Below are 27,390 nucleotides of genomic sequence, written 5' to 3'. Positions count from 1 at the left end.
AGCTGCTCTTCACATGTTATACCTCAAAACTCTTCTTTTCACCATATTTTTCCCCTCCTCTAGTTTTGTCTGACTAATAGATATCATTTCCACATTACAGGACTTAGAAGTAAACAATGATATTCTATTTGAGATCTTACTTGGACAGGCTACAGGGAACTATCACCATCTTCTCTTAATACAACTAAATTCAAATTAACTTTTTTTGACCACCATATTGCACCATGAATTCAATGTGAACTTGTAATCTATTAAAACTCTGATCTTTCTGGTTCTTTTAACTTGAATTAGTATCTAATCAAGTCTCTCCCATCACACATTTGTGAAGTTTTTAAACTGAAGCTTCATACTTTACATTTATCCTTTTTGAATTTCATCTCATTCAATCTGGCTTAAAATTCTGATGAGCATTTTGGGTTCTAAATCTGTTATCTGATATATTAACTTTTCCTCCACACTATGTATACATTTATACCCCAAAACATATTATAACATATTAGGATTATATCACAATTTAAAACTAGAGAGGAAGTTTCACTCAGTTCTTTTAGGTGTCCTCCTTTGTGGAACAATCCCCATCCACTGTTTGCATTACTCTAGTACAAGAGTTTTAACCTGAGATTTACAAACTTATCTTTAAAAATAGCTCAATGACTTGTATTTGGGCATAATTGGTTTTGTTTGTAATCTCATGTTTTTTGTTTTGCATTTAAAAGCATTATTTGAGAAGGATTCCACAAACTTCACCAGAAGGCAAATGAGGTCCATAACTTGGAAAAGACTAAGAACACCTGTTCTAATAGCATTGAAATAGGAAGCTTTCCAGTGAAGAGATAAAGATAAAAGGAGATATTTTAAAAGGGATTTCTTAGAATAATTCATTTATGTATTGACCTTTCTTAATTTTTAACTTAGAAAAATTTCAGGTCAGAAGTAGCTCAAGTATATGGGACTGAAAAAAAACATAAGGAAGATCATTATGTGGGACAGATTTGTCCTGTAACCTCCATGGCTAAGAAACATTTGTTAGGAGAGGTTTTATCAATGAGCAAAATCCTGAATTTAGTAATAAATGGACTTTTAGGGTACATTTATGGGTAGCCAGGTGGCTGAGTAGAGAAAGTGTTGGGTAGACAATCAGGAAGACTTATCTTTCTGAGTTCAAATCTGGCCTCAAATATTCACTAACTATGCGACTCTGGACAAATTACTCAACCCTATTTGCCTCAATTTCTTTGTATGTAAAATGAGCTGGAGAAGGACATCGTAAAGCACTTCAGCACCTTTGCAAGGAAACCCCAAATGGCGTTACAAATTGATAGGCATAACAGAGCAACAAGAACAAGGGCATATTTAACAACATACAATTATGGAATTGGAAAAGACTTTTTAGATCACTTAGTTCAAAATCTTTTTTTTAATAAACGTGGAGATTAACTCAGAGATGACTTACTCAAGTCATTGTCCAATTAGGTAATAATAGAAATAGAGTTGAACTTAAGAAGAAACAGGCACTGGGAACAAGATAGTAAAAAAAGAGCAATGAATTTTGGGTCAAGAGACTCAAACCTGTTATTTATTAGCTCTCTTATTGTCTCAGGTCTTCATATGTTAAAAAAAAAAAAAGGGGGGGGGAGATTGGATTGGATAATAGCTACAGTACCTGCCAGCTCTAAATCCTATTGTTCAGTCTCAGCTTTCACACACAACTCAGAGTTTAGCTTCTTTTCTAGAACTGAGATAGTTGAGAATCATAAGAGAGTTTGTTCCTATGGAAAATGAAAGCATTGCTCTATTGAAGGCTCCAGGGAATGGTCATCAAAAAAGTCAAGGCACTCAAGAAATGTACACTGCAACTCAGCTGTTCATAAGTACAGCCAAACCTATTCCAAAGTAGTTTTCTGTTAGGATTACAAGGTGATAACTCAAGTTGTCTGGACAATTCTCTAGGACTTTCATTTCATTCACTGGGACCAGGAACTACAGGGTCCGTTGGCACATGGAATGTACTTTAGCCTGAGCCCAGAGAAGCCAGCCACTACTAGAAAATTAGCAGGATCCCTAAGAATAGTGCTTTTAAAACAAGACCCAAGCTTTCTGACTTACTCAAGAATACCAGACATCTAAAAAGTTAAGCAGACATTACTGACTAAATCTATTCCCCAGAAGTCCCTTATGCCAGTAGCACATTTTCTTGTATTTCTTTCCAAACACTATTTGATCCACCTGTGAAACATTTGGATGAATGTGATCATTCTGCAGAATGGCTGATAAAATGAGAGCCAGTAGTAATTACCTACCTGGAGTGCTTTATAGAATGGAAAACCCCAAATACCAAAGATAAAGAAATTTGTTTAATGTCGATCATTTACTGGAAGATCCAGCACTAACTACCCTTTATTTAGCACTCTGGTGCAAAAGGTTTATCCATTATTTTTTATTTGTTTGTTTGGTTTGGTTTGGTTTTTAATACAGAGTATTCCAAAAGTCTGAGCATAGGTTTAAACTATGCAGACTTTAAACTTCACTAAGACTTTGGGGACACCCAAGATAGCCTATAAAGATAGACTCACTAATATCTCATGTATATCTGAAAAAGGGGGGAAATCAAAAGTAAAATAAACAAAGCAAGATAAAGGGGTACTACATGTAAATGAAACTATGTTTTATGTATAGGAGATAGAATAACTTGCTATCAAGGTCTTTTTTGTTCTGGGCCCTCAAATCTACATCTTTATTACTTACAGAACTTAACACAATGACTAGCAGAGATGAAATACTAAATATATAATGAATGCTAACAAACTGATTTATTGATAGAAAAGTAAAAGGCATCTCTGCCATCTATTCTGGTCCTGAATCATGTCTGGGTTCTTTCCCTTCATAGATTATCAACTATATTGAGGCATCAAAATTGGACTTGAACCCTCTGGATTCTTTTATTGCGCCTCTGATGTCAGTATTTGATGAAACTCATTTTAAAATCTTTGAGACCCAAACCACCACCATAGTATTATGGTGAGTGGCTAGATAAATAAAAACGGGGGAAAAAATAAAAGGGATAAGAGGGAAACAAAGTCTACTTTTCACAAAGCTATCCTAAATTGTTCTAAGGACAATTCATGACATATCCCCTAACAATTGCACAGAAAAGCTCTCAGAACATGACCAGATTAGCACCAATTCTATGCCACAAGGGTTCCCTCTGTTCCTTGACTAATTTCCAAATTGCTGTTCAAATGAACTGAATGATGCTAAGGAAAGGAATCCTCTAGCTGGTCCAAGAATATCCTATTCATAGAGGCAGCTCATTTTTTTGTGGGTTCAACAATGTAGTAAGAGAAGTGGGAGATAGAAAAGATGTGGTCCCTGCCTTTGAGGAGCTCACAATGTACATATAGTCTCTTCTGCAAAAAGTCCTCAACCAAACTAATAGGTGGGGCAGATATCCACCTGAGTTTGGAAGCTGCCAATGCAATTTCAAATGAGTACGTGGGGAAGTGCAGTGAGGTAAACAAATGGCCCTGGAGATAGAGAGGTGGAGAGAGAGGTGGAGCTGGGTTTGGTTGTAGATGAATCAGGTTGTCCCACAAAAGGGTGTCACCTTGTTAAGATGGACCAGTAAACCCACTATAAAAAGCTTAGCATCCCAGACATCCAGCACCCTGCAAGCTGCTTTGGTCTACATCCTACTTGTTTCTTTGGTGAACTAGGTAAGTAAGAAAAGGTTTAGCTGAGATTCCAGCTATTTGGTTAGCAATGGATGCAGAAACTGAGTAATGTGGTCTTCCTTGAGCTATTGGAAGAATTGTTTTATCATTTAATTCACATTCTTGGTGTGAAGTTCTCTTAAACATGGATATAATGAGGGCAAAAGTGGATTGTTTTTGCAGCTGAGCACTCTCAGATTTCTAGTTCAAGTCTGCATAAACAGACTCAGAGAGTTAGCTAAGAAAAACAAAGATCTGGCAAATGCCCTTGAACCAGTCAATTAGACTCAAGTGGAGAGTCCTTTAGCCCCAAGTACTAAGGAGACAACATAGGTGGGCAAAATCAAGAGAGGAAATGTATCTAGTGGAAGTGGAAATTCTTAGCTACAAATAAAAGATTTAGCCCATGCAAATTCAAGAATAGGGTGAGGGGAATAGTATTTGTGGTATTCTCTTCTCTTAGTTCATTAAAATTCAAGGAAGTTTTCCTTTTGATCATTCAGTTTCATCTCATACTTATGAATTCCTCATTTCCTTTTGTTGTATTAGTTTGGCCCTATCACCCTCTACTTTCTTTATGTTAATTTTCTTGCTCCATTCCCCATTTCTCCAAGCTCCTCACTATACCCCTTTTAAGCTATAACCTCCTTTTTATCAGGTTGAACTTTATATGCAATCCTGAATCTTGCACATGATGGAATTGTATTGAATATTTCCTTAATTTAACTGAATGCTCATGAAAATTTTGATGGATAACAGTATGATTATGATGGTTAAATGTGGAGTTGTGGACTGAGGCCAGTTCTTAATGGGTGACCACTACTAGTTTCATCCCCTAGAGCTTTGGAAGATTTACTTTCATTGAACAAATATTTGTTGTTGTTTTAATCTATTTATTTTTTAACACTACATTGCTTTATGAATCATGTTGGGAGAGAAAAAATAGTGCAAAAGGAAAAAATCATGGGAGAGATTAAAAAAAAAGTGAACAGAAAAAAGAAGTGAACATGGCATGTGTTGATTTACATTCAGTCTCCTTGGTTATTTTTCTGGATGCAGATGGCAATTTCTATCCTAAATCGATTGAGATTGCTTTAGATCATTGAACCAATGAGAAGAACCAAGTCTTTCATAGTTGATTATTGCACATTCTTGCTGTTATTGTGCACAATGTATTCCTGGTTCTGCTTGTTTTGCTCAGCATCAGTTCATGTAAATCTTTCCAGGCCTTTCTAAAATCAGTTTGTTCATCGTTTTTATAGATCAATAATATTTCAATACATTCATATATCAAGGACAAATATTTGTTAAATTTAAATGAATTGGGATGAGGGTTTCATGTAGCACTCAGTGCCCCAGAGGACTGGTGTCTCCTAGATACAAGACTTTTCCCATGTTATCCTGGAATAATGGTAGATAAAAGGCGACTGAAATGATGAATGAGGGGTAGAATATACATGAATTCAGGCATGAGATTTGTTTAATTTCACTGAAAGCAAAGAAGATAAAACTCAAATTGATGGTTTCTATATTCATTTCGTATTAGGGATTAAGAGATTTGGTTTCCAGTCCTAGTTTCACTGAAACACTGTGGAATTAATTCCCTGCTCTGTTATGTCAAAAGACATGAATTATATCTAATCCATGATTTCTCATTGGGCTATTTTGAGCTTGAAATTGATAGAAATTGTAAGATATCTTTATGATTATTTTCACTCCTTAGGCTTCCTGAGAAGAAATTATAAAAAGAGGAAATGACAAAAGAGAGACACTTCATTTTTTCTTTCTTTCTCAGGTTCATAAAAAATTACAAAAAAGATGTCTCATCTCCTGAGCAGTATTCTTACCATTATTGACGTTTACTACAAGTACACCAACAAAGATCAAGATTGTAGCACATTGTGCAAAAGGGAGTTGAAGGAACTTCTGGAAAAGGAGTTTCGACCAATTTTGAAGGTAAGAGCTGCCTACCAGGGTAAAAGGCTTATGCAGGAATTTTTTTGAGAAAGGGGTTTTCAATCCTAAAATTCTACAAACAAAAGTTATAATGACTCATTTGTGAGTGCTCTGAATGGTAATTTACCACAGCATCCTGCCCACAGAAGATAATCAATGAATATTTACTGAATTAAATAGTATAAAATCAATGATACTGAAAAGGGATGGCCTTAGGCATACTGAAATAGTTGAAATATTGTGTTCAGTAATCTTATATTTCATTTTTTCTTCCTTCCTTCCTTCCATCCATTATTTCTTCATTCCATCCTTTCTTTCTTCTTCCTTCATTTCTTTATTCTTCTTTCCTTCCTTCCTTCTTTCCTTCCTTTCCTATATTTCTAATATCAATGTCATTTTTCTTCTTATTTCTTTTACCTGGGAGCTATCCCTTATAATAAAGAATAAAAAACAGGCAATGAAAAAAATTCAGAAAAACTGACGTATCTACAAAATCGGACATACATAGTACTCCACTCCTATAAGCTACCATCTCTGTAAAGGAAAGAGGAGGCTACATTATCATATATTTTCTTTCATCCTTCCTTTTCTCTGCCCTCATTAACTATATTACTTGCAAATCCTAACCTTACTTCAGATTGAAAAATCAAGTTAATTTCATCTTGTCCCAGATGCCTCTCTCAGTTCAAAGTAATCTGAAAATCAATTAATACTTCTGATTTAGGGTTACACACTTTCTCTAAAGAAAAACCCTTTATGAGGAGTAAAATTTCAGACAATATTTTGTGTTTGCAAAATGTGTAGTCTCTGTGTGAGCAAAAGGACAGAGTGTCCTGCCAATCACACCAGAGACAACCATCTCCTAAGTAGGTGACTCTGGACATGAAGCTTTAAAAGAGGGTGAAGATACATGGATGAAAGTTTATACTTTCCAGTGTTCTCATCTAAGCATAAGAAGTGTATCATGTATTTACTTTAAAATACAACATTATAGGGCAGCTAGGTGGTTTAGTGGGTAGAGCATTAACCATAAAATCAGGAGGACCCGAGTTCAAATCTGGTCTCAGATACTTAACACTTCCTAGCTGTGTGATCCTGGACAAGTCAATTAACCCCAATTGCCTCAAAGAAAAAAAAAAAGGAAAAAAATACATTATAAATCTTAAGTTAAATTTGTATTCTTTGAGTCAAAGAAGCCCAGGATGATGTCATTAGTGATTGACTTCTATCTAGAAGAGGTCTTTTCTACAAAGAAAGAACTCTATATCAGTAGGACACTATTGATTTAGTAAAAAGTTATCAAAGGCCTTACACTCCCTACACTCTATAATTCCCTTCTTTGATCTCTAAACAGATTCTTAGTTTCTGTCCATGTCACCTTGTTTCTTTCTGTCTAACGTCTATGGATGTTCAATCATGTCAAAATAGGTTAAGCCAACATGCCAAGTCAGGTCCTATCCAGATATGCTAAATACCCTTCTTTTCAGTTATAAGTAGACAAGGGGTTCTGGACTAATTGGATTTTCCTTTATTCCTTGCTTCTGAACAGAATCCAGATGATCCTGACACTGTGGAAGTATTCATGCACATGCTCGATCGAGACCATGACAGGAAAGTGGATTTTATTGAATTTCTTCTGATGATATTCAAACTGACGATGGCCTGCAATCAGTCTGTTGGAAAAGAATACTGCCAAGCTTCAGGGTCACATAAAAAACATTCTAGTCACCATCACCAAGAAGAACAGAGTGAAAGTGAAGAGGAAGAAGAAGATGATTCTAGTAATTCAAGTCGGAGTGCAAGAGAAAAACCTAAATCTCAAAATGGGCAATCACAGAAGACCAGAAAAGTAAGGCACAGATCCAAGTCCAGTTCTCCAGGAAATGGGAAACTCAGTCACTCATCGAGTCCAGGACATAGGGACATCCATGAGAGAAGACACCACTCATCAAGATTAAGTCATCCAAAAGGAAGTGAGAAAAAAATAAACGGGTCCAGTTCAAGTGATCTGGAGGAAAAAAGACATAAGTCAAATATTAGCCCCTCCAGGAAATATGGAGGAGAAGAGCATGAACTTGCCTCTGAGTGGTTAGTGAGTGATGGAAGAAAAACATTTGCTTCAAGTTCAGGAGTCTTATCCTGCAAACTTCAGAGCAAAGGGCAGAAGTCTAATACTAACCAGTCAGAAGAGTGTAGAGAACAAAGACAAAGATACAAGTCTTGCCAAACAGGAAGCAATAAACAAGCCTATGGTAAATCAGATGGATGTGGAAGACAAAGAAGATGTTCAGAAAACTGTGAAGGAAAAGGACAAAAGACAAGTGGTCAGTCACAAAGTTGTGGAGGGCAAGAACATTGGTCCTACTCATGTCAGTCCTCCAAACATGGACAGGGATCAGGTCCGGGACAGTCCTCTAGCTGTGGACAACAAAGGTCTGGCTCATGTCAGCCCTCTAACTGTGGACAACAAAGGTCGGGGTCAGGTCAGTCCTCTAGCTGTGGACAACAAAGGTCTGGCTCACAACAGTCCTCCAGCAATGGCCAATGTGGATCAGGCTCAGGTCAATCTTCCAGCTCTGGACAACAAAGATCTGGTTCACATCAGTCCTCCAGCAGGGGCCAAGGTGGGGCAGTATCAGGTCAGTCCTCCAACTGTGGGCAACATGGGTCAACCTCAAATAAGTCCTCCATCAAAGAACAAGGTGGGTCAGGCTCAGGTCACTCCTCTACATCTCAACAACAAGGGAAGGGATCAGGTCAGTCCTCCAGATATAACCAACATGGGTCTGGTTCAAGTCAGTCCTCTAGCTTTGAAAAATATGGGTCTCACTCAGGTCAGTCTTCTAGTTCAAAACATAAAGGGTCTGGATCAGGAAATTCCGCTACTGATAGACAGGGGAGATCAGGTAAAGGACAGAATAATAGACATAAACAACAGGGATATGGTGAATGTTATTGCCCTTGCCCTTGTACAGAAGATTCAGATACAGGTGGGTCCTCTAGCTCCAATTATCACACAGGGGGCTCAGCTGGAAAATCAGTGTCCAATAACAAACAAAGAACAGGTAGACAGGAAGATGACTCTGGACACTCAGTGTCTGGTCAACGGGAGTCTACAGATTCTAGGTCAAGTGGAAGACAGGGAGGAGGCAGCAGACAAGAACAGGACTCTTCTAGACAAAGAAGGTCTGGAGAAAGCCAGTCTTCTGACTCTAGGTCAAGGCAAAGAGAAGGAACAGGCAGTCAGCAACATGACTCAGGACATTCAGTGTCTGGTCAACAGGAGTCCACAGATTCTAGGTCAAGGGGAAGAGAGGGAGTAGGCAGCAGACAAGAACAGGACTCTTCTAGACAAAGAAGGTCTGGAGGACGCCAGTCCTCTGACTCCAGCTCAAGGGAAAGAGAGGAATCAGGCAGAACGCAGGAACGTGACTCTTCTAGACATGGAGTGTCTGGTCAGAGACAATCCACAGATTCTAGGTCAAGGCAAAGAGAAGGAACTGGCAGACAGGAACATGACTCTGGACATTCAGTGTCTGGTCAACGGGAGGTCACAGATTCTAGGTCAAGGGGAAGACAGGGAGTAGGCAGCAGACAAGAACAGGACTCTTCTAGACAAAGAAGGTCTGGAGAAAGCCAGTCTTCTGACTCTAGGTCAAGGCAAAGAGAAGGAACAGGCAGACAGCAACATGACTCAGGACATTCAGTGTCTGGTCAAAGGGAGTCCACAGATTCTAGGTCAAGGGGAAGACAGGCAGTAGGCAGCAGACAAGAACAGGACTCTTCTAGACAAAGAAGGTCTGGAGAAAGCCAGTCTTCTGACTCTAGGTCAAGGCAAAGAGAAGGAACAGGCAGTCAGCAACATGACTCAGGACATTCAGTGTCTGGTCAACGGGAGTCCACAGATTCTAGGTCAAGGGGAAGACAGGGAGTAGGCAGCAGACAGGAACAGGATTCTTCCAGACATGAAAGGTCTGAGCAAAGACAAGACAGTGGTTCTAGATCTAGGGAAAGAGGGGAATCAGGCAGGAGGCAAGGACATGACTCTTCCAGACATGGAGGGTCTGGGCAGAGACAATCCACAGATTCTAGGTCAAGGCAAAGAGAAGGAAGTGGCAGACAGGAACATGACTCTGGACATTCAGTGTCTGGTCGAGAGTCCACAGATTCTAAGACAAGGGGAAGACAGGGAGTAGGCAGCAGACAAGAACAGGACTCTTCTAGACAAAGAAGGTCTGGAGAAAGTCAGTCTTCTGACTCTAGGTCAAGGGAAAGAGAGGAATCAGGCAGAACGCAGGAACGTGACTCTTCTAGACATGGAGTGTCTGGTCAGAGACAATCCACAGATTCTAGGTCAAGGCAAAGAGAAGGAACTGGGAGACAACAACATGACTCTGGACATTCAGTGTCTGGTCAAAGGGAGTCCACAGATTCTAGGTCAAGGGGAAGACAGGAAGTAGGCAGCAGACAAGAACAGGACTCTTCTAGACAAAGAAGGTCTGGAGAAAGCCAGTCTTCTGACTCTAGGTCAAGGCAAAGAGAAGGAAGAGGCAGTCAGCAACATGACTCAGGACATTCAGTGTCTGGTCAACGGGAGTCCACAGATTCTGGGTCAAGGGGAAGACAGGGAGTAGGCAGCAGACAAGAACAGGACTCTTCTAGACAAAGAACGTCTGGAGGACGCCAGTCCTCTGACTCCAGCTCAAGGGAAAGAGAGGAATCAGGCAGAACGCAGGAACGTGACTCTTCTAGACATGGAGTGTCTGGTCAGAGACAATCCACAGATTCTAGGTCAAGGCAAAGAGAAGGAACTGGCAGACAGGAACATGACTCTGGACATTCAGTGTCTGGTGAACGGGAGTCCACAGATTCTAGGTCAAGGGGAAGACAGGCAGTAGGCAGCAGACAAGGAAAGGACTCTTCTAGACAAAGAAGGTCTGGAGAAAGCCAGTCTTCTGACTCTAGGTCAAGGCAAAGAGAAGGAAGAGGCAGTCAGCAACATGACTCAGGACATTCAGTGTCTGGTCAGAGACAATCCACAGATTCTAAGTCAAGGGGAAGACAGGGAGTAGGCAGCAGACAGGAACAGGATTCTTCCAGACATGAAAGGTCTGAGCAAAGACAAGACAGTGGTTCTAGATCTAGGGAAAGAGGGGAATCAGGCAGGAGGCAAGGACATGACTCTTCCAGACATGGAGGGTCTGGGCAGAGACAATCCACAGATTCTAGGTCAAGGCAAAGAGAAGGAACTGGCAGACAGGAACATGACTCTGGACATTCAGTGTCTGGTCGAGAGTCCACAGATTCTAAGACAAGGGGAAGACAGGGAGTAGGCAACAGACAAGAACAGGACTCTTCTAGACAAAGAAGGTCTGGAGAAAGTCAGTCTTCTGACTCTAGGTCAAGGGAAAGAGAGGAATCAGGCAGAACGCAGGAACGTGACTCTTCTAGACATGGAGTGTCTGGTCAGAGACAATCCACAGATTCTAGGTCAAGGCAAAGAGAAGGAACTGGGAGACAACAACATGACTCTGGACATTCAGTGTCTGGTCAACGGGAGTCCACAGATTCTAGGTCAAGGGGAAGACAGGAAGTAGGCAGCAGACAAGAACAGGACTCTTCTAGACAAAGAAGGTCTGGAGAAAGCCAGTCTTCTGACTCTAGGTCAAGGCAAAGAGAAGGAAAAGGCAGTCAGCAACATGACTCAGGACATTCAGTGTCTGGTCAGAGACAATCCACAGATTCTAGGTCAAGGGGAAGACAGGGAGTAGGCAGCAGACAGGAACAGGATTCTTCCAGACATGAAAGGTCTGAGCAAAGACAAGACAGAGGTTCTAGATCTAGGGAAAGAGGGGAATCAGGCAGGAGGCAAGGACATGACTCTTCGAGACATGGAGGGTCTGGGCAGAGACAATCCACAGATTCTAGGTCAAGGCAAAGAGAAGGAACTGGCAGACAGGAACATGACTCTGGACATTCAGTGTCTGGTCGAGAGTCCACAGATTCTAAGACAAGGGGAAGACAGGGAGTAGGCAGCAGACAAGAACAGGACTCTTCTAGACAAAGAAGGTCTGGAGAAAGCCAGTCTTCTGTCTCTAGGTCAAGGCAAAGAGAAGGAAGAGGCAGTCAGCAACATGACTCAGGACATTCAGTGTCTGGTCAACGGGAGTCCACAGATTCTGGGTCAAGGGGAAGACAGGGAGTAGGCAGCAGACAAGAACAGGACTCTTCTAGACAAAGAAGGTCTGGAGAAAGCCAGTCTTCTGACTCTAGGTCAAGGCAAAGAGAAGGAAGAGGCAGTCAGCAACATGACTCAGGACATTCAGTGTCTGGTCAACGGGAGTCCACAGATACTAAGTCAAGGGGAAGACAGGGAGTAGGCAGCAGACAAGAACAGGACTCTTCTAGACAAAGAAGGTCTGGAGAAAGCCAGTCTTCTGTCTCTAGGTCAAGGCAAAGAGAAGGAAGAGGCAGTCAGCAACATGACTCAGGACATTCAGTGTCTGGTCAACGGGAGTCCACAGATTCTGGGTCAAGGGGAAGACAGGGAGTAGGCAGCAGACAAGAACAGGACTCTTCTAGACAAAGAAGGTCTGGAGAAAGCCAGTCTTCTGACTCTAGGTCAAGGCAAAGAGAAGGAAGAGGCAGTCAGCAACATGACTCAGGACATTCAGTGTCTGGTCAACGGGAGTCCACAGATTCTAGGTCAAGGGGAAGACAGGGAGTAGGCAGCAGACAAGAACAGGACTCTTCTAGACAAAGAAGGTCTGGAGAAAGCCAGTCTTCTGACTCTAGGTCAAGGCAAAGAGAAGGAACAGGCAGACAGCAACATGACTCAGGACATTCAGTGTCTGGTCAACGGGAGTCCACAGATTCTAGGTCAAGGGGAAGACAGGGAGTAGGCAGCAGACAAGAACAGGACTCTTCTAGACAAAGAAGTTCTGGAGGACGCCAGTCCTCTGACTCCAGCTCAAGGGAAAGAGAGGAATCAGGCAGAACGCAGGAACGTGACTCTTCTAGACATGGAGTGTCTGGTCAGAGACAATCCACAGATTCTAGGTCAAGGCAAAGAGAAGGAACTGGGAGACAACAACATGACTCTGGACATTCAGTGTCTGGTCAACGGGAGTCCACAGATTCTAGGTCAAGGGGAAGACAGGGAGTAGGCAGCAGACAAGAACAGGACTCTTCTAGACAAAGAAGGTCTGGAGAAAGCCAGTCTTCTGACTCTAGGTCAAGGCAAAGAGAAGGAACTGGGAGACAACAACGTGACTCTGGACATTCAGTGTCTGGTGAACGGGAGTCCACAGATTCTAGGTCAAGGGGAAGACAGGCAGTAGGCAGCAGACAAGAACAGGACTCTTCTAGACAAAGAAGGTCTGGAGAAAGCCAGTCTTCTGACTCTAGGTCAAGGCAAAGAGAAGGAAAAGGCAGTCAGCAACATGACTCAGGACATTCAGTGTCTGGTCAGAGACAATCCACAGATTCTAGGTCAAGGGGAAGACAGGGAGTAGGCAGCAGACAGGAACAGGATTCTTCCAGACATGAAAGGTCTGAGCAAAGACAAGACAGTGGTTCTAGATCTAGGGAAAGAGGGGAATCAGGCAGGAGGCAAGGACATGACTCTTCCAGCCATGGAGGGTCTGGGCAGAGACAATCCACAGATTCTAGGTCAAGGCAAAGAGAAGGAACTGGCAGACAGGAACATGACTCTGGACATTCAGTGTCTGGTCGAGAGTCCACAGATTCTAAGACAAGGGGAAGACAGGGAGTAGGCAGCAGACAAGAAGAGGACTCTTCTAGACAAAGAAGGTCTGGAGAAAGTCAGTCTTCTGACTCTAGGTCAAGGCAAAGAGAAGGAAGAGGCAGTCAGCAACATGACTCAGGACATTCAGTGTCTGGTCAACGGGAGTCCACAGATTCTAGGTCAAGGGGAAGACAGGGAGTAGGCAGCAGACAAGAACAGGACTCTTCCAGACAAAGAAGGTCTGAAGGACGCCAGTCCTCTGATTCCAGCTCAAGGGAAAGAGAGGAATCAGGCAGAACGCAGGAACGTGACTCTTCTAGACATGGAGTGTCTGGTCAGAGACAATCCACAGATTCTAGGTCAAGGGGAAGACAGGCAGTAGGCAGCAGACAAGAACAGGATTCTTCCAGACATGAAAGGTCTGAGCAAAGACAAGACAGTGGTTCTAGATCTAGGGAAAGAGGGGAATCAGGCAGGAGGCAAGGACATGACTCTTCCAGACATGGAGGGTCTGGGCAGAGACAATCCACAGATTCTAGGTCAAGGCAAAGAGAAGGAACTGGGAGACAACAACATGACTCTGGACATTCAGTGTCTGGTCAACGGGAGTCCACAGATTCTAGGTCAAGGGGAAGACAGGGAGTAGGCAGCAGACAAGAACAGGACTCTTCTAGACAAAGAAGGTCTGGAGAAAGCCAGTCTTCTGACTCTAGGTCAAGGCAAAGAGAAGGAACAGGGAGACAGCAACATGACTCAGGACATTCAGTGTCTGGTCAACGGGAGTCTACAGATTCTAGGTCAAGGGGAAGACAGGGAGTAGGCAGCAGACAAGAACAGGACTCTTCTAGACAAAGAAGGTCTGGAGAAAGCCAGTCTTCTGACTCTAGGTCAAGGCAAAGAGAAGGAACAGGCAGTCAGCAACATGACTCAGGACATTCAGTGTCTGGTCAGAGACAATCTACAGATTCTAAGTCAAGGGGAAGACAGGGAGTAGGCAGCAGACAGGAACAGGATTCTTCCAGACATGAAAGGTCTGAGGAAAGACAAGACAGTGGTTCTAGATCTAGGGAAAGAGGGGAATCAGGCAGGAGGCAAGGACATGACTCTTCCAGACATGGGGGGTCTGGGCAGAGACAATCCACAGATTCTAGGTCAAGGCAAAGAGAAGGAACTGGCAGACAGGAACATGACTCTGGACATTCAGTGCCTGGTCGAGAGTCCACAGATTCTAAGACAAGGGGAAGACAGGGAGTAGGCAACAGACAAGAACAGGACTCTTCTAGACAAAGAAGGTCTGGAGAAAGCCAGTCTTCTGACTCTAGGTCAAGGCAAAGAGAAGGAACAGGCAGACAGCAACATGACTCAGGACATTCAGTGTCTGGTCAACGGGAGTCCACAGATTCTAGGTCAAGGGGAAGACAGGGAGTAGGCAGCAGACAAGAACAGGACTCTTCTAGACAAAGAAGTTCTGGAGGACGCCAGTCCTCTGACTCCAGCTCAAGGGAAAGAGAGGAATCAGGCAGAACGCAGGAACGTGACTCTTCTAGACATGGAGTGTCTGGTCAGAGACAATCCACAGATTCTAGGTCAAGGCAAAGAGAAGGAACTGGGAGACAACAACATGACTCTGGACATTCAGTGTCTGGTCAACGGGAGTCCACAGATTCTAGGTCAAGGGGAAGACAGGGAGTAGGCAGCAGACAAGAACAGGACTCTTCTAGACAAAGAAGGTCTGGAGAAAGCCAGTCTTCTGACTCTAGTTCAAGGCAAAGAGAAGGAACTGGGAGACAACAACGTGACTCTGGACATTCAGTGTCTGGTGAACGGGAGTCCACAGAATCTAGGTCAAGGGGAAGACAGGCAGTAGGCAGCAGACAAGAACAGGACTCTTCTAGACAAAGAAGGTCTGGAGAAAGCCAGTCTTCTGACTCTAGGTCAAGGCAAAGAGAAGGAAAAGGCAGTCAGCAACATGACTCAGGACATTCAGTGTCTGGTCAGAGACAATCCACAGATTCTAGGTCAAGGGGAAGACAGGGAGTAGGCAGCAGACAGGAACAGGATTCTTCCAGACATGAAAGGTCTGAGCAAAGACAAGACAGTGGTTCTAGATCTAGGGAAAGAGGGGAATCAGGCAGGAGGCAAGGACATGACTCTTCCAGCCATGGAGGGTCTGGGCAGAGACAATCCACAGATTCTAGGTCAAGGCAAAGAGAAGGAACTGGCAGACAGGAACATGACTCTGGACATTCAGTGTCTGGTCGAGAGTCCACAGATTCTAAGACAAGGGGAAGACAGGGAGTAGGCAGCAGACAAGAAGAGGACTCTTCTAGACAAAGAAGGTCTGGAGAAAGTCAGTCTTCTGACTCTAGGTCAAGGCAAAGAGAAGGAAGAGGCAGTCAGCAACATGACTCAGGACATTCAGTGTCTGGTCAACGGGAGTCCACAGATTCTAGGTCAAGGGGAAGACAGGGAGTAGGCAGCAGACAAGAACAGGACTCTTCTAGACAAAGAAGGTCTGGAGAAAGCCAGTCTTCTGACTCTAGGTCAAGGCAAAGAGAAGGAACAGGGAGACAGCAACATGACTCAGGACATTCAGTGTCTGGTCAACGGGAGTCTACAGATTCTAGGTCAAGGGGAAGACAGGGAGTAGGCAGCAGACAAGAACAGGACTCTTCCAGACAAAGAAGGTCTGAAGGACGCCAGTCCTCTGACTCCAGCTCAAGGGAAAGAGAGGAATCAGGCAGAACGCAGGAACGTGACTCTTCTAGACATGGAGTGTCTGGTCAGAGACAATCCACAGATTCTAGGTCAAGGGGAAGACAGGCAGTAGGCAGCAGACAAGAACAGGATTCTTCCAGACATGAAAGGTCTGAGCAAAGACAAGACAGTGGTTCTAGATCTAGGGAAAGAGGGGAATCAGGCAGGAGGCAAGGACATGACTCTTCCAGACATGGAGGGTCTGGGCAGAGACAATCCACAGATTCTAGGTCAAGGCAAAGAGAAGGAACTGGGAGACAACAACATGACTCTGGACATTCAGTGTCTGGTCAACGGGAGTCCACAGATTCTAGGTCAAGGGGAAGACAGGGAGTAGGCAGCAGACAAGAACAGGACTCTTCTAGACAAAGAAGGTCTGGAGAAAGCCAGTCTTCTGACTCTAGGTCAAGGCAAAGAGAAGGAACAGGCACACAGCAACATGACTCAGGACATTCAGTGTCTGGTCAGAGACAATCCACAGATTCTAAGTCAAGGCAAAGAGAAGAAACTGGCAGACAGGAACATGACTCTGGACATTCAGTGTCTGGTCAACGGGAATCCACAGATTCTAGGTCAAGGGGAAGACAGGGAGTAGGCAGCAGACAAGAACAGGACTCTTCTAGACAAAGAAGGTCTGGAGAAAGCCAGTCTTCTGACTCTAGGTCAAGGCAAAGAGAAGGAACAGGCAGACAGCAACATGACTCAGGACATTCAGTGTCTGGTCAACGGCAGTCCACAGATTCTAGGTCAAGGGGAAGACAGGGAGTAGGAAGCAGACAAGAACAGGACTCTTCCAGACATAGAAGGTCTGAAGGACGCCAGTCCTCTGACTCCAGCTCAAGGGAAAGAGAGGAATCAGGCAGAACGCAGGAACGTGACTCTTCTAGACATGGAGTGTCTGGTCAGAGACAATCCACAGATTCTAGGTCAAGGCAAAGAGAAGGAAGTGGGAGACAACAACATGACTCAGGACATTCAGTGTCTGGTCAACAGGAGTCCACAGATTCTAGGTCAAGGGGAAGACAGGCAGTAGGCAGCAGACAAGAACAGGACTCTTCTAGACAAAGAAGGTCTGGAGAAAGCCAATCTTCTGACTCTAGGTCAAGGCAAAGAGAAGGAACAGGCAGTCAGCAACATGACTCAGGACATTCAGTGTCTGGTCAGAGACAATCCACAGATTCTAGGTCAAGGGGAAGACAGGGAGTAGGCAGCAGGCAGGAACAGGATTCTTCCAGACATGAAAGGTCTGAGCAAAGACAAGACAGTGGTTCTAGATCTAGGGAAAGAGGGGAATCAGGCAGGAGGCAAGGACATGACTCTTCCAGACATGGAGGGTCTGGGCAGAGACAATCCACAGATTCTAGGTCAAGGCAAAGAGAAGGAACAGGCAGACAGCAACATGACTCAGGACATTCAGTGTCTGGTCAACGGGAGTCCACAGATTCAAGGTCAAGGGGAAGACAGGGAGTAGGCAGCAGACAAGAACAGGACTCTTCTAGACAAAGAAGGTCTGGAGAAAGTCAGTCTTCTGACTCTAGGTCAAGGCAAAGAGAAGGAAGAGGCAGTCAGCAACATGACTCAGGACATTCAGTGTCTGGTCAACGGGAGTCCACAGATTCTAGGTCAAGGGGAAGACAGGGAGTAGGCAGCAGACAAGAACAGGACTCTTCTAGACAAAGAAGGTCTGGAGAAAGCCAGTCTTCTGACTCTAGGTCAAGGCAAAGAGAAGGAACAGGGAGACAGCAACATGACTCAGGACATTCAGTGTCTGGTCAACGGGAGTCTACAGATTCTAGGTCAAGGGGAAGACAGGGAGTAGGCAGCAGACAAGAACAGGACTCTTCCAGACAAAGAAGGTCTGAAGGACGCCAGTCCTCTGACTCCAGCTCAAGGGAAAGAGAGGAATCAGGCAGAACGCAGGAACGTGACTCTTCTAGACATGGAGTGTCTGGTCAGAGACAATCCACAGATTCTAGGTCAAGGGGAAGACAGGCAGTAGGCAGCAGACAAGAACAGGATTCTTCCAGACATGAAAGGTCTGAGCAAAGACAAGACAGTGGTTCTAGATCTAGGGAAAGAGGGGAATCAGGCAGGAGGCAAGGACATGACTCTTCCAGACATGGAGGGTCTGGGCAGAGACAATCCACAGATTCTAGGTCAAGGCAAAGAGAAGGAAGTGGGAGACAACAACATGACTCAGGACATTCAGTGTCTGGTCAACAGGCGTCCACAGATTCTAGGTCAAGGGGAAGACAGGGAGTAGGCAGCAGACAAGAACAGGACTCTTCTAGACAAAGAAGGTCTGGAGAAAGCCAGTCTTCTGACTCTAGGTCAAGGCAAAGAGAAGGAACAGGCAGTCAGCAACATGACTCAGGACATTCAGTGTCTGGTCAGAGACAATCCACAGATTCTAGGTCAAGGGGAAGACAGGGAGTAGGCAGCAGACAAGAACAGGACTCTTCTAGACAAAGAAGGTCTGGAGAAAGTCAGTCTTCTGATTCTAGGTCAAGGCAAAGAGAAGGAACAGGCAGACAGCAACATGACTCAGGACATTCAGTGTCTGGTCAGAGACAATCCACAGATTCTAAGTCAAGGCAAAGAGAAGAAACTGGCAGACAGGAACATGACTCTGGACATTCAGTGTCTGGTCAACGGGAGTCCACAGATTCTAAGACAAGGGGAAGACAGGCAGTAGGCAGCAGACAAGAACAGGACTCTTCTAGACAAAGGAGGTCTGGAGAAAGCCAGTCTTCTGACTCTAGGTCAAGGCAAAGAGAAGGAACAGGCAGACAGCAACATGACTCAGGACATTCAGTGTCTGGTCAGAGACAATCCACAGATTCTAAGTCAAGGCAAAGAGAAGAAACTGGCAGACAGGAACATGACTCTGGACATTCAGTGTCTGGTCAACGGGAGTCCACAGATTCTAAGACAAGGGGAAGACAGGCAGTAGGCAGCAGACAAGAACAGGACTCTTCTAGACAAAGGAGGTCTGGAGAAAGCCAGTCTTCTGACTCTAGGTCAAGGCAAAGAGAAGGAACAGGCAGACAGCAACATGACTCAGGACATTCAGTGTCTGGTCAACGGCAGTCCACAGATTCTAGGTCAAGGGGAAGACAGGGAGTAGGAAGCAGACAAGAACAGGACTCTTCCAGACATAGAAGGTCTGAAGGACGCCAGTCCTCTGACTCCAGCTCAAGGGAAAGAGAGGAATCAGGCAGAACGCAGGAACGTGACTCTTCTAGACATGGAGTGTCTGGTCAGAGACAATCCACAGATTCTAGGTCAAGGCAAAGAGAAGGAAGTGGGAGACAACAACATGACTCAGGACATTCAGTGTCTGGTCAACAGGAGTCCACAGATTCTAGGTCAAGGGGAAGACAGGGAGTAGGCAGCAGACAAGAACAGGACTCTTCTAGACAAAGAAGGTCTGGAGAAAGCCAGTCTTCTGACTCTAGGTCAAGGCAAAGAGAAGGAACAGGCAGTCAGCAACATGACTCAGGACATTCAGTGTCTGGTCAGAGACAATCCACAGATTCTAGGTCAAGGGGAAGACAGGGAGTAGGCAGCAGACAAGAACAGGACTCTTCTAGACAAAGAAGGTCTGGAGAAAGCCAGTCTTCTGACTCTAGGTCAAGGCAAAGAGAAGGAACAGGCAGTCAGCAACATGACTCAGGACATTCAGTGTCTGGTCAGAGACAATCCACAGATTCTAGGTCAAGGGGAAGACAGGGAGTAGGCAGCAGGCAGGAACAGGATTCTTCCAGACATGAAAGGTCTGAGCAAAGACAAGACAGTGGTTCTAGATCTAGGGAAAGAGGGGAATCAGGCAGGAGGCAAGGACATGACTCTTCCAGCCATGGAGGGTCTGGGCAGAGACAATCCACAGATTCTAGGTCAAGGCAAAGAGAAGGAACAGGCAGACAGGAACATGACTCTGGACATTCAGTGTCTGGTCAACGGGAGTCCACAGATTCAAGGTCAAGGGGAAGACAGGGAGTAGGCAGCAGACAAGAACAGGACTCTTCTAGAGAAAGAAGGTCTGGAGGACGCCAGTCCTCTGACTCCAGCTCAAGGGAAAGAGAGGAATCAGGCAGAACGCAGGAACGCGACTCTTCTAGACATGGAGTGTCTGGTCAGAGACAATCCACAGATTCTAGGTCAAGGCAAAGAGAAGGAACTGGGAGACAACAACATGACTCTGGACATTCAGTGTCTGGTCAACGGGAGTCCACAGATTCTAGGTCAAAGGGACGTCAGGGAGTAGACAGCAGACAAGAACAGGACTCTTCTAGACATAGAAGGTCTGGAGAAAGCCAGTCTTCTGACTCTAGGTCAAGGCAAAGAGAAGGAACAAGCAGACAGCAACATGACTCAGGACACTCAGTGTCTGGTCAAAGGGAGTCCACAGATTCTAGGTCAAGGGGAAGACAGGGACTAGGCAGCAGTCATGAACAGGATTCTTCCAGACATGAAAGGTCTGGGCAAAGACAAGACAGTGGTTCTAGATCTAGGGAAAGAGACGAATCAGGCAGGAGGCAAGCTCATGACTCTTCCAGACATGGAGGGTCTGGTCAGAGACAATCCACGGATTCTAGGTCAAGACAAAGAGAAGGAACTGGTAGACAGCAACATGACTCTGGACACTCAGTGTCTGGTCAACGGCAGTCCACAGAACCTAGGTCAAGGGGAAGACAGGGAGTAGGCGGCAGACATGAACAGGACTCTTCCAGACATGAAAGGTCCGGGCAAAGCCAGTCCTCTGACTCCAGTTCAACGGAAAGAGAGGAATCAGAGAGGAGGCAGGAACGTGAATCCTCTAGACATGGAGTGTCTGGTCAAAGACAATCCACCGATTCTAGGTCAAGGCAAAAAGAAAGAACTGGCAGACAGCAACATGACTCTGGACACTCAGTGTCTGGTCAACGGGAGTCCACAGATTCTAGATCAAAGGGAAGAGAAGGAGCAGGAAGCAGACAAGAACGTGAGTTTTCCAGACATGGCAGGTCTAGGGAACGGCATGTTAGTGATTCCAGCACTGGGCACAGCCATGGATCCAGACTCGGACAAAAACGTTATTCCTCTGAACATTCAGTGTCTCATCATACCCAATCACAACAAAGTACAGGAAAGAACCAATCCACTGATAGTCACAGAGTCTCTGATGCTTCTATAGGTCATTCTGTGACTAGAAGGCAACAAAGACATGCTTCAGGTTCCCATTGGAAACATGGTAGCTATGGCAGTGGACAATATGATTATGGGGAAACTGGCTTTGGGCATTCTGGGCCTAATCATGTGACTCTCAATCTGTTTCCTGTGCATGGATATTCATCTTTAATATTTGATTATACTGATTCTGACAACAGTACAGGAAATCTTGTTTCCTCCATAAAACATGATGAACAATTTGTTGATAACACATCTCACTCTATGGCCAGATGGCAGATTTCAAGCTCTGATTACACTAGTGAAGATGAAGCAATATCAGAGAATAGAAAATCAGTATCCTCTCCTGAAGAGTCCAGTTCTGTGCATGGATTGTCAACATCCAGCCACAGACCATCAGAATCCCGAACAAGGATGGAAACAAGAGGATCAAGATCTAGGCAATCTCAAAATAGGCTAACAAGAAGTCCAGAAAGACAGGGATCAAGTCATTACCAATCAGGAGATGATCTTACTGAGACTAGAAGGAGTTCAGAATACAGTCAGAGCCAATCAGGAACAATCAGTGATCAGTCAGGTGACTCTCAGGATCACTCTAGGTCCAGAACAAGTAGAGGGCATGGATCTAGTCCTGCCCAATCAAGTGATAGCCCTAGGCATTCAGGTTCCAGGCATAGACAAACAAGTAATGAGCAAGACAGTGATAGATCTGGCCATTCTGAATTTGGGTATGATAACACAGGATATGCCACACACAATAATCACAGATCCAATTCAAACCAATCTGCTGATAGCTCTGACCAGGCAGGAACAAGGGAACACAGGCATAGGAATCCATCAGGTAGTAGACTCACAGAGGGGACTAGGAGAAACCAGTCAGAAGCTAGCTCCAGTGTTCCAAGAGACAGTGAAAGGCACAGACAAGATATTATTGGTTCTCAGAGATCAAAAGTCATTGATATAAGGGAGAGAACCTACTCGGGCTCCTTCTATCCTTGTAGTATCACTCCTCTCTATGAGTACATTCAGGAGCAAAGATATAACTACTATTACTGAAAAACCATCAAAAATCTAACTGAAATATTAAATGAACATATGCAAAAGAAGTAATTAAAAGTCTCAATTATACTCTTCTTCAGGATACTTATTTCTGGGAACAGGGCTGTGTCTTCCTTTCTTTTCAACAACATTTTTTCTGCTTCTTTGGTTTGGTATGTTAGATTTTTATGAAGGTGCCACTTAAAACGATATCACATAATATTCAATTTTATTCAGAAGTTTAATGTACTAATTAAATACAACTCTCAACTGAGATTTTATTTTTGAAGTTTTTTGCATAGCATTTAACTGACTGCTACAAATATGGATCATTTCTCTCTAAGAAGTAGCAAAATCTGTCTCGCCTACCACTGTCAAAGATAAAGCTGCAATTCAGCATCAGGTGCCATATTTAGAACCATGCAGTGAAGAAAGGAAAAGAAAACCAAGGACAGGGATAGAACTTCAACAATTTCTTTGAATCCTTTATCATCCAAATACAATTCCTATATCATTTTTAATAACAAATTGAAAATTAATATGAAAAACTGGTACTGTCTCTGTTTATTTTTAGACCTGAGTCTTTGACAAATGAGGACTGAGCCATTTTTTGTCCAATGTTCCAAAATCTAAACTCTAATTTGAACTTCAAAATAAAGATGCTATTCTGTAATCTGTTTTAAGCTTAGGGGATGGGGAATGGAGAGGTTGCAGACTTCAATTGTGCGTTCTGCAGAATACCATTTTTCTTTCTAAGTAAAAAATAAAATGCAATTAAAAGGGGAGGGTGAATATATTTGTTACTGCTATGTGACCTATAATTGATTGTAACATGCTTAAGATTATTGATTTTTCAGGGACATTTGATTCCAAAATTATATTTAATGAAAATAAACAATTGATGATCAAAACCTGTTGTTTGTCTCTGTTCTATTAACAGACTTCCCAAATGATCAGACTAACTAGATAAAAGGAAGGTATTTATTTATTTCTTCTGTAATCTTAGTGATGGCCACTGTCCACTATCCCAGCCCACTCCACCAAATAAATAATAGAGGCTCTTTTAACACAGAAGCATAAATGCAAAGGAGTTTGAAGAAGAAAGTATTATGCCAACTCCCATTTTTCTCCCTAGCATTATCATACCATCACCCAAGAGTTTCTTTTCAAAGAAAATTTTATTTTATTAAACAGAGTTTACTCATCTTGGACTGTCCCTGTGGGGGAAAAAAGAGTATAGGATATTTTTCTAAAATAGAATGGAGAATATAATGTAACAGTAGAAATCAAAGAAGAAAGAAAATTTGTTCTTGCCAACTAGCAAAAGAAAGATTGGGAAACTCAAAAGAGAGAAAGGATGGAATGGCAAGCAACACAGAATAGGAAAGGAAAGAATAGGAGGAAGGAAGGAATGAATGAAGGGAAGGAAGGAGGGAGGGAGAGAGGTAGAGTCAGGAGGGAGGAGAGGGAGGAATGAGGGAAGGGAGAGAAGAAAGGAAAGGAGGGAGGAATGGAAGGAGGGAAGGGAAGGAGGAAAGGAAGAAAAAGAAGAAAGAGAAGGGAAGGGAGGGAGGGGAGGGTAAGGAGAGAGGGAAGAAAGGGAGTGAGGGAGAAAAGGAAGGGAGGAAAGAGGGAGGGAAGGAAGGGAGTTAAGAGAGAAGGAAGAAAGGGAAGAAAGAGAGAAAGAAGGAAAGAAGGAAGAAAGGAAGGAAGGGAGGAAGGAAGGGAGGAAGGAAAGAAGGTAGATAGGAAAGGAGGGAGGAAGGAAGGAAGGAAGGAAGGAAGGAGGGAAGGAAGAAAAGAAAGAAAAAAGGAAGGAGTGAAAGAGCAAAAGAAGAAAGGAGGGAAGGAGGGAGGGAGAGAAGGAAGGAGAAAATGAGGGAGGGAGGAAGGAAGTAGAGAAGAAGAGAATGAGGGAAGCAAGGAAGAAGGAAAGGGAAGGAGGGATTAGAGTGAGCAGAATGGAAGAAGAGGAAGGGAGTATATAAATTAGCATATTGTCTTAGATTATTGTATTGCAAGAAAAGCAAAGTCTATCAAAATTGATCATTGTACAATGTTGCTGTAATTGTGTACAATCTTCTTCCAGTTTTATGCGTTTCACTTTACATCAATTCAGATGAGTCTTTTTTGCTTTTATTTTGAAATCCATATATTCATAATTTCTTATAGAACAAAAGTATCCCATTACTTATATAATGAAATTTATTCATCCATTTCCCAATTGATGGGCATCTCTTCAACTTCCAGTTCTTTACCACCACAAAGAGCTGCTCACCATTTCTTAAAACATAATCCATCTCCATCCAGAAAAAAAAAAAAAACTGTGGGGACTGAAAATGGATCACAATATAGTATTTGCACTATATTGTTGTTGTTTTCTTGCTTTTTTCTTTCTTTCTCATTTTTTTCCTTTTTAATATGATTTTTCTGGTGCAGCATGATAAATGTGGAAATATGTATAGAAGAATTGCACATATTTAACATATATTGGATTGCTTAATGTCTAGGGGAAAAGGTAGGGGAATGGAGGAAGAAAAACTCAGAAAATAGGATTTTGCAAAGGTGAATACTGAAAACTATATTTGTATGTATTTTGAAAATTAAAAGTATTGTTAAAAATTAATACAATTTCTTCAGTCATTCCCCAATTAATGAACATCTCTTCAATTTTCAATTCTTTTCCACCACTAAAAGAGTTTCTATAAATATTTTTGTGTACATAGGTCCTTTTTTTTAATTTCTTGGAATATAGATCAAAAATATCGATTTTATAGATCTTTGGACATAGTTCCAAATTGCCCTCCAGAAGGGCTTAATCATTATAAAACTTCACCAATAGTACATTAGTGTTTTAATTTTTCTACATTTCCTCTTTCCTTCCCTTCCTTCCTTTCTCTCTCTCTCTCTCTCTCTCTTTCTCTCTCTCTCTCTCTCTCTCTCTCTCTCTTAGTTGCATTCAGAGACCAGTTCAAGTAATTAAGATGAATTGCTCTTAAAATTACAAGGGTGACATCAATAGTTATCCATTCAAAACACAGATAAACCAAGCTATAAATAATATTAATTTATCAAAATCCAATAAATTCAAAATCTAAATTTCTGGTTTTTAAATTTTACTACATGACATCAGCTCCTTTTCTACATCAACAAAATTGATGAAATAAAAGTTGGAGATCATGAAAAATCGCAAAATCAACTTTAACAAGTTGAAGAGGAAATAATTCTCCAAATAAAATGATAATTTTATAAGCATGGAAATCTTACTGTTTTTTTCTTATATAAATTAGATATAACAAAATTAACCTTAGTTCTTTTTATTCACTTGTCAGTGAAGTTACCTTCTTCTTTATATTAAAATAATAAATCTATAACTCCCCAACATAAAAAAGAGAGGAGTCTGAAATTGGGATATTATTTAGTCTTAGGAGAACACAACTCCAAATACTCAATAGAAGTTTTCAGATCTTCACTATAATCTGATTTTTTTGGTCATGAATTGTCTCTAATTAGCTTGCAATGCAATGCCATAAATTTCTGCAGTGGAAAAGGAATTTACTTTTTTCTCTTTGCACTCTCAACTTTGTCAAAATTTCTTTGAATATTTAATAAAATTTAATTGTGTTTTTTAGTCTTGGAATATTATTCTTTTTTCCTTTTAAAACTTTATTTATTGATTGTTTAATATTCCTCTGCCTCCAATATTGGGTTATTTAACCTATTCATTCTTTTACTAATCAGGAAATCATATTTTTCTAAGTATCTATCATTTCCTCTAAGTTTTGTTAGCTTATTGATAAAAGTATTGTTGATAATTTCCTCTCCAAATGTTGTGAATTCTCTTTTCCATTTCTAATATGAACTATATGATTTTCCTCTCTCTTTTAAATAAATATAAATTCATGCTTTATTTTATTTTATTGCAGGTTTTTTCAAAAAACTGCAGATTTATTTATCAATTCAACAGCTTTTTAATGTTATTAATTTTATTAATCTCTTTAATTTAAAATTTACTATTTTTTATTGTCAAGTTTTTTGAGTTCTATGCATAATTCTTTATTTTTTTTAAAAAGTGGTTAAATATATTTATTCTGTCATTTTAACTGACACAGCTACATTTCATAAATTTCAATGTTATCTCACTATTATAATTTTGTTTAATGAAATTTCACAATTTATTTTTGCTTTACTAGTCCTTAAAATTAAATTATTTTCTCTCCAATTATTTTTTAAATTCTTATTTCAAAGGGCACTTAATGAATATGATTTTCATTGCATTGTAATCAGCAAATGATTATTTATTGTTTCTGTATTTTTGGTGAGGTCTTTATGTTATAGTCAATTATTGTACAGATATATTGTATATAGCTAAGAAATGTACAAATATGGTTATACTTCCATTTAACAAACACTCAAAATGTATCATCTCTAATTATTACAACTTTTACAATGGTTTTAAAATTTTTATTGTTTACTTTTTGGCTAGATTTATCTAAATCTGAAGAGGATACATTGAGGTCCCCTAGTATTATAATTTTACTATATGCATCTCACTCCAATTTAATTAATTTTTACTTTAAGTTTCTATATGCTATTGTATTGCATTATTATTTATGGTATCTTTAAGTTTGATGTAACTTCCCTGCTTATTTCTTTTTAGCATAGCTATATTTATCTGAACTAATGATTGCTATCCCTGCTTTTTTTTTTTAGCTCAGCATAAGCCACAGCTAACCTTCCATCCACCTTCTCTTTTCTGTTTGCTTTCTCTGTGCTGCTCTTGACACATGTTTTTACAAATGTCCAGCAATTATTGTAGCAAGAAAACTCACTTTATTTCAGCCAAGAATATAAATTGGTAAAAAGTTTATTTCATATCTTGGAAAATCCTAATCAAGGAGAAGGTAGTTATCATATAGAACTATAGCTGTAGAATAACTGGACTTGTCAATACAAGTCATATCCCACAACAAGAATTAGAGTAAAGGAAAGCAAAACTTACAATAAGATGAA

General features: G+C 42.0%; 1 protein-coding gene across 1 annotated transcript; it reads left to right on the top strand.

The window, feature by feature from the left end:
- Positions 1-5,528: 5,528 nt before the first annotated feature.
- Positions 5,529-23,288, top strand: LOC141540949 (uncharacterized). The gene is made up of 4 exons (XM_074264905.1): positions 5,529-5,666; positions 7,216-9,464; positions 10,194-11,735; positions 19,803-23,288. The coding sequence occupies exons 1-4, from the start codon at positions 5,529-5,531 to the stop codon at positions 22,393-22,395; spliced, it is 6,522 nt and encodes a 2,173-aa protein (XP_074121006.1). The 3' UTR covers positions 22,396-23,288.
- Positions 23,289-27,390: the final 4,102 nt, after the last annotated feature.

The sequence above is a fragment of the Sminthopsis crassicaudata genome, chromosome 4 (assembly GCF_048593235.1).
Source record: "Sminthopsis crassicaudata isolate SCR6 chromosome 4, ASM4859323v1, whole genome shotgun sequence".
NCBI lineage: Eukaryota > Metazoa > Chordata > Mammalia > Dasyuromorphia > Dasyuridae > Sminthopsis > Sminthopsis crassicaudata.
This window is presented reverse-complemented; position numbering and strand designations above follow the sequence as displayed.

Excerpts from the sequence above, each read along its gene's own strand:
- LOC141540949 (XM_074264905.1), top strand. The coding sequence starts at position 5,529 with ATGTCTCATCTCCTGAGCAGTATTCTTACCATTATTGACGTTTACTAC. Across the intron at positions 9,465-10,193 it reads GACTCTTCTAGACAAAGAAG|GTCAAGGCAAAGAGAAGGAA; the intron begins GTCTGGAGAAAG and ends TTCTGACTCTAG. Across the intron at positions 11,736-19,802 it reads GACTCTTCTAGACAAAGAAG|GTCAAGGCAAAGAGAAGGAA; the intron begins GTCTGGAGAAAG and ends TTCTGACTCTAG.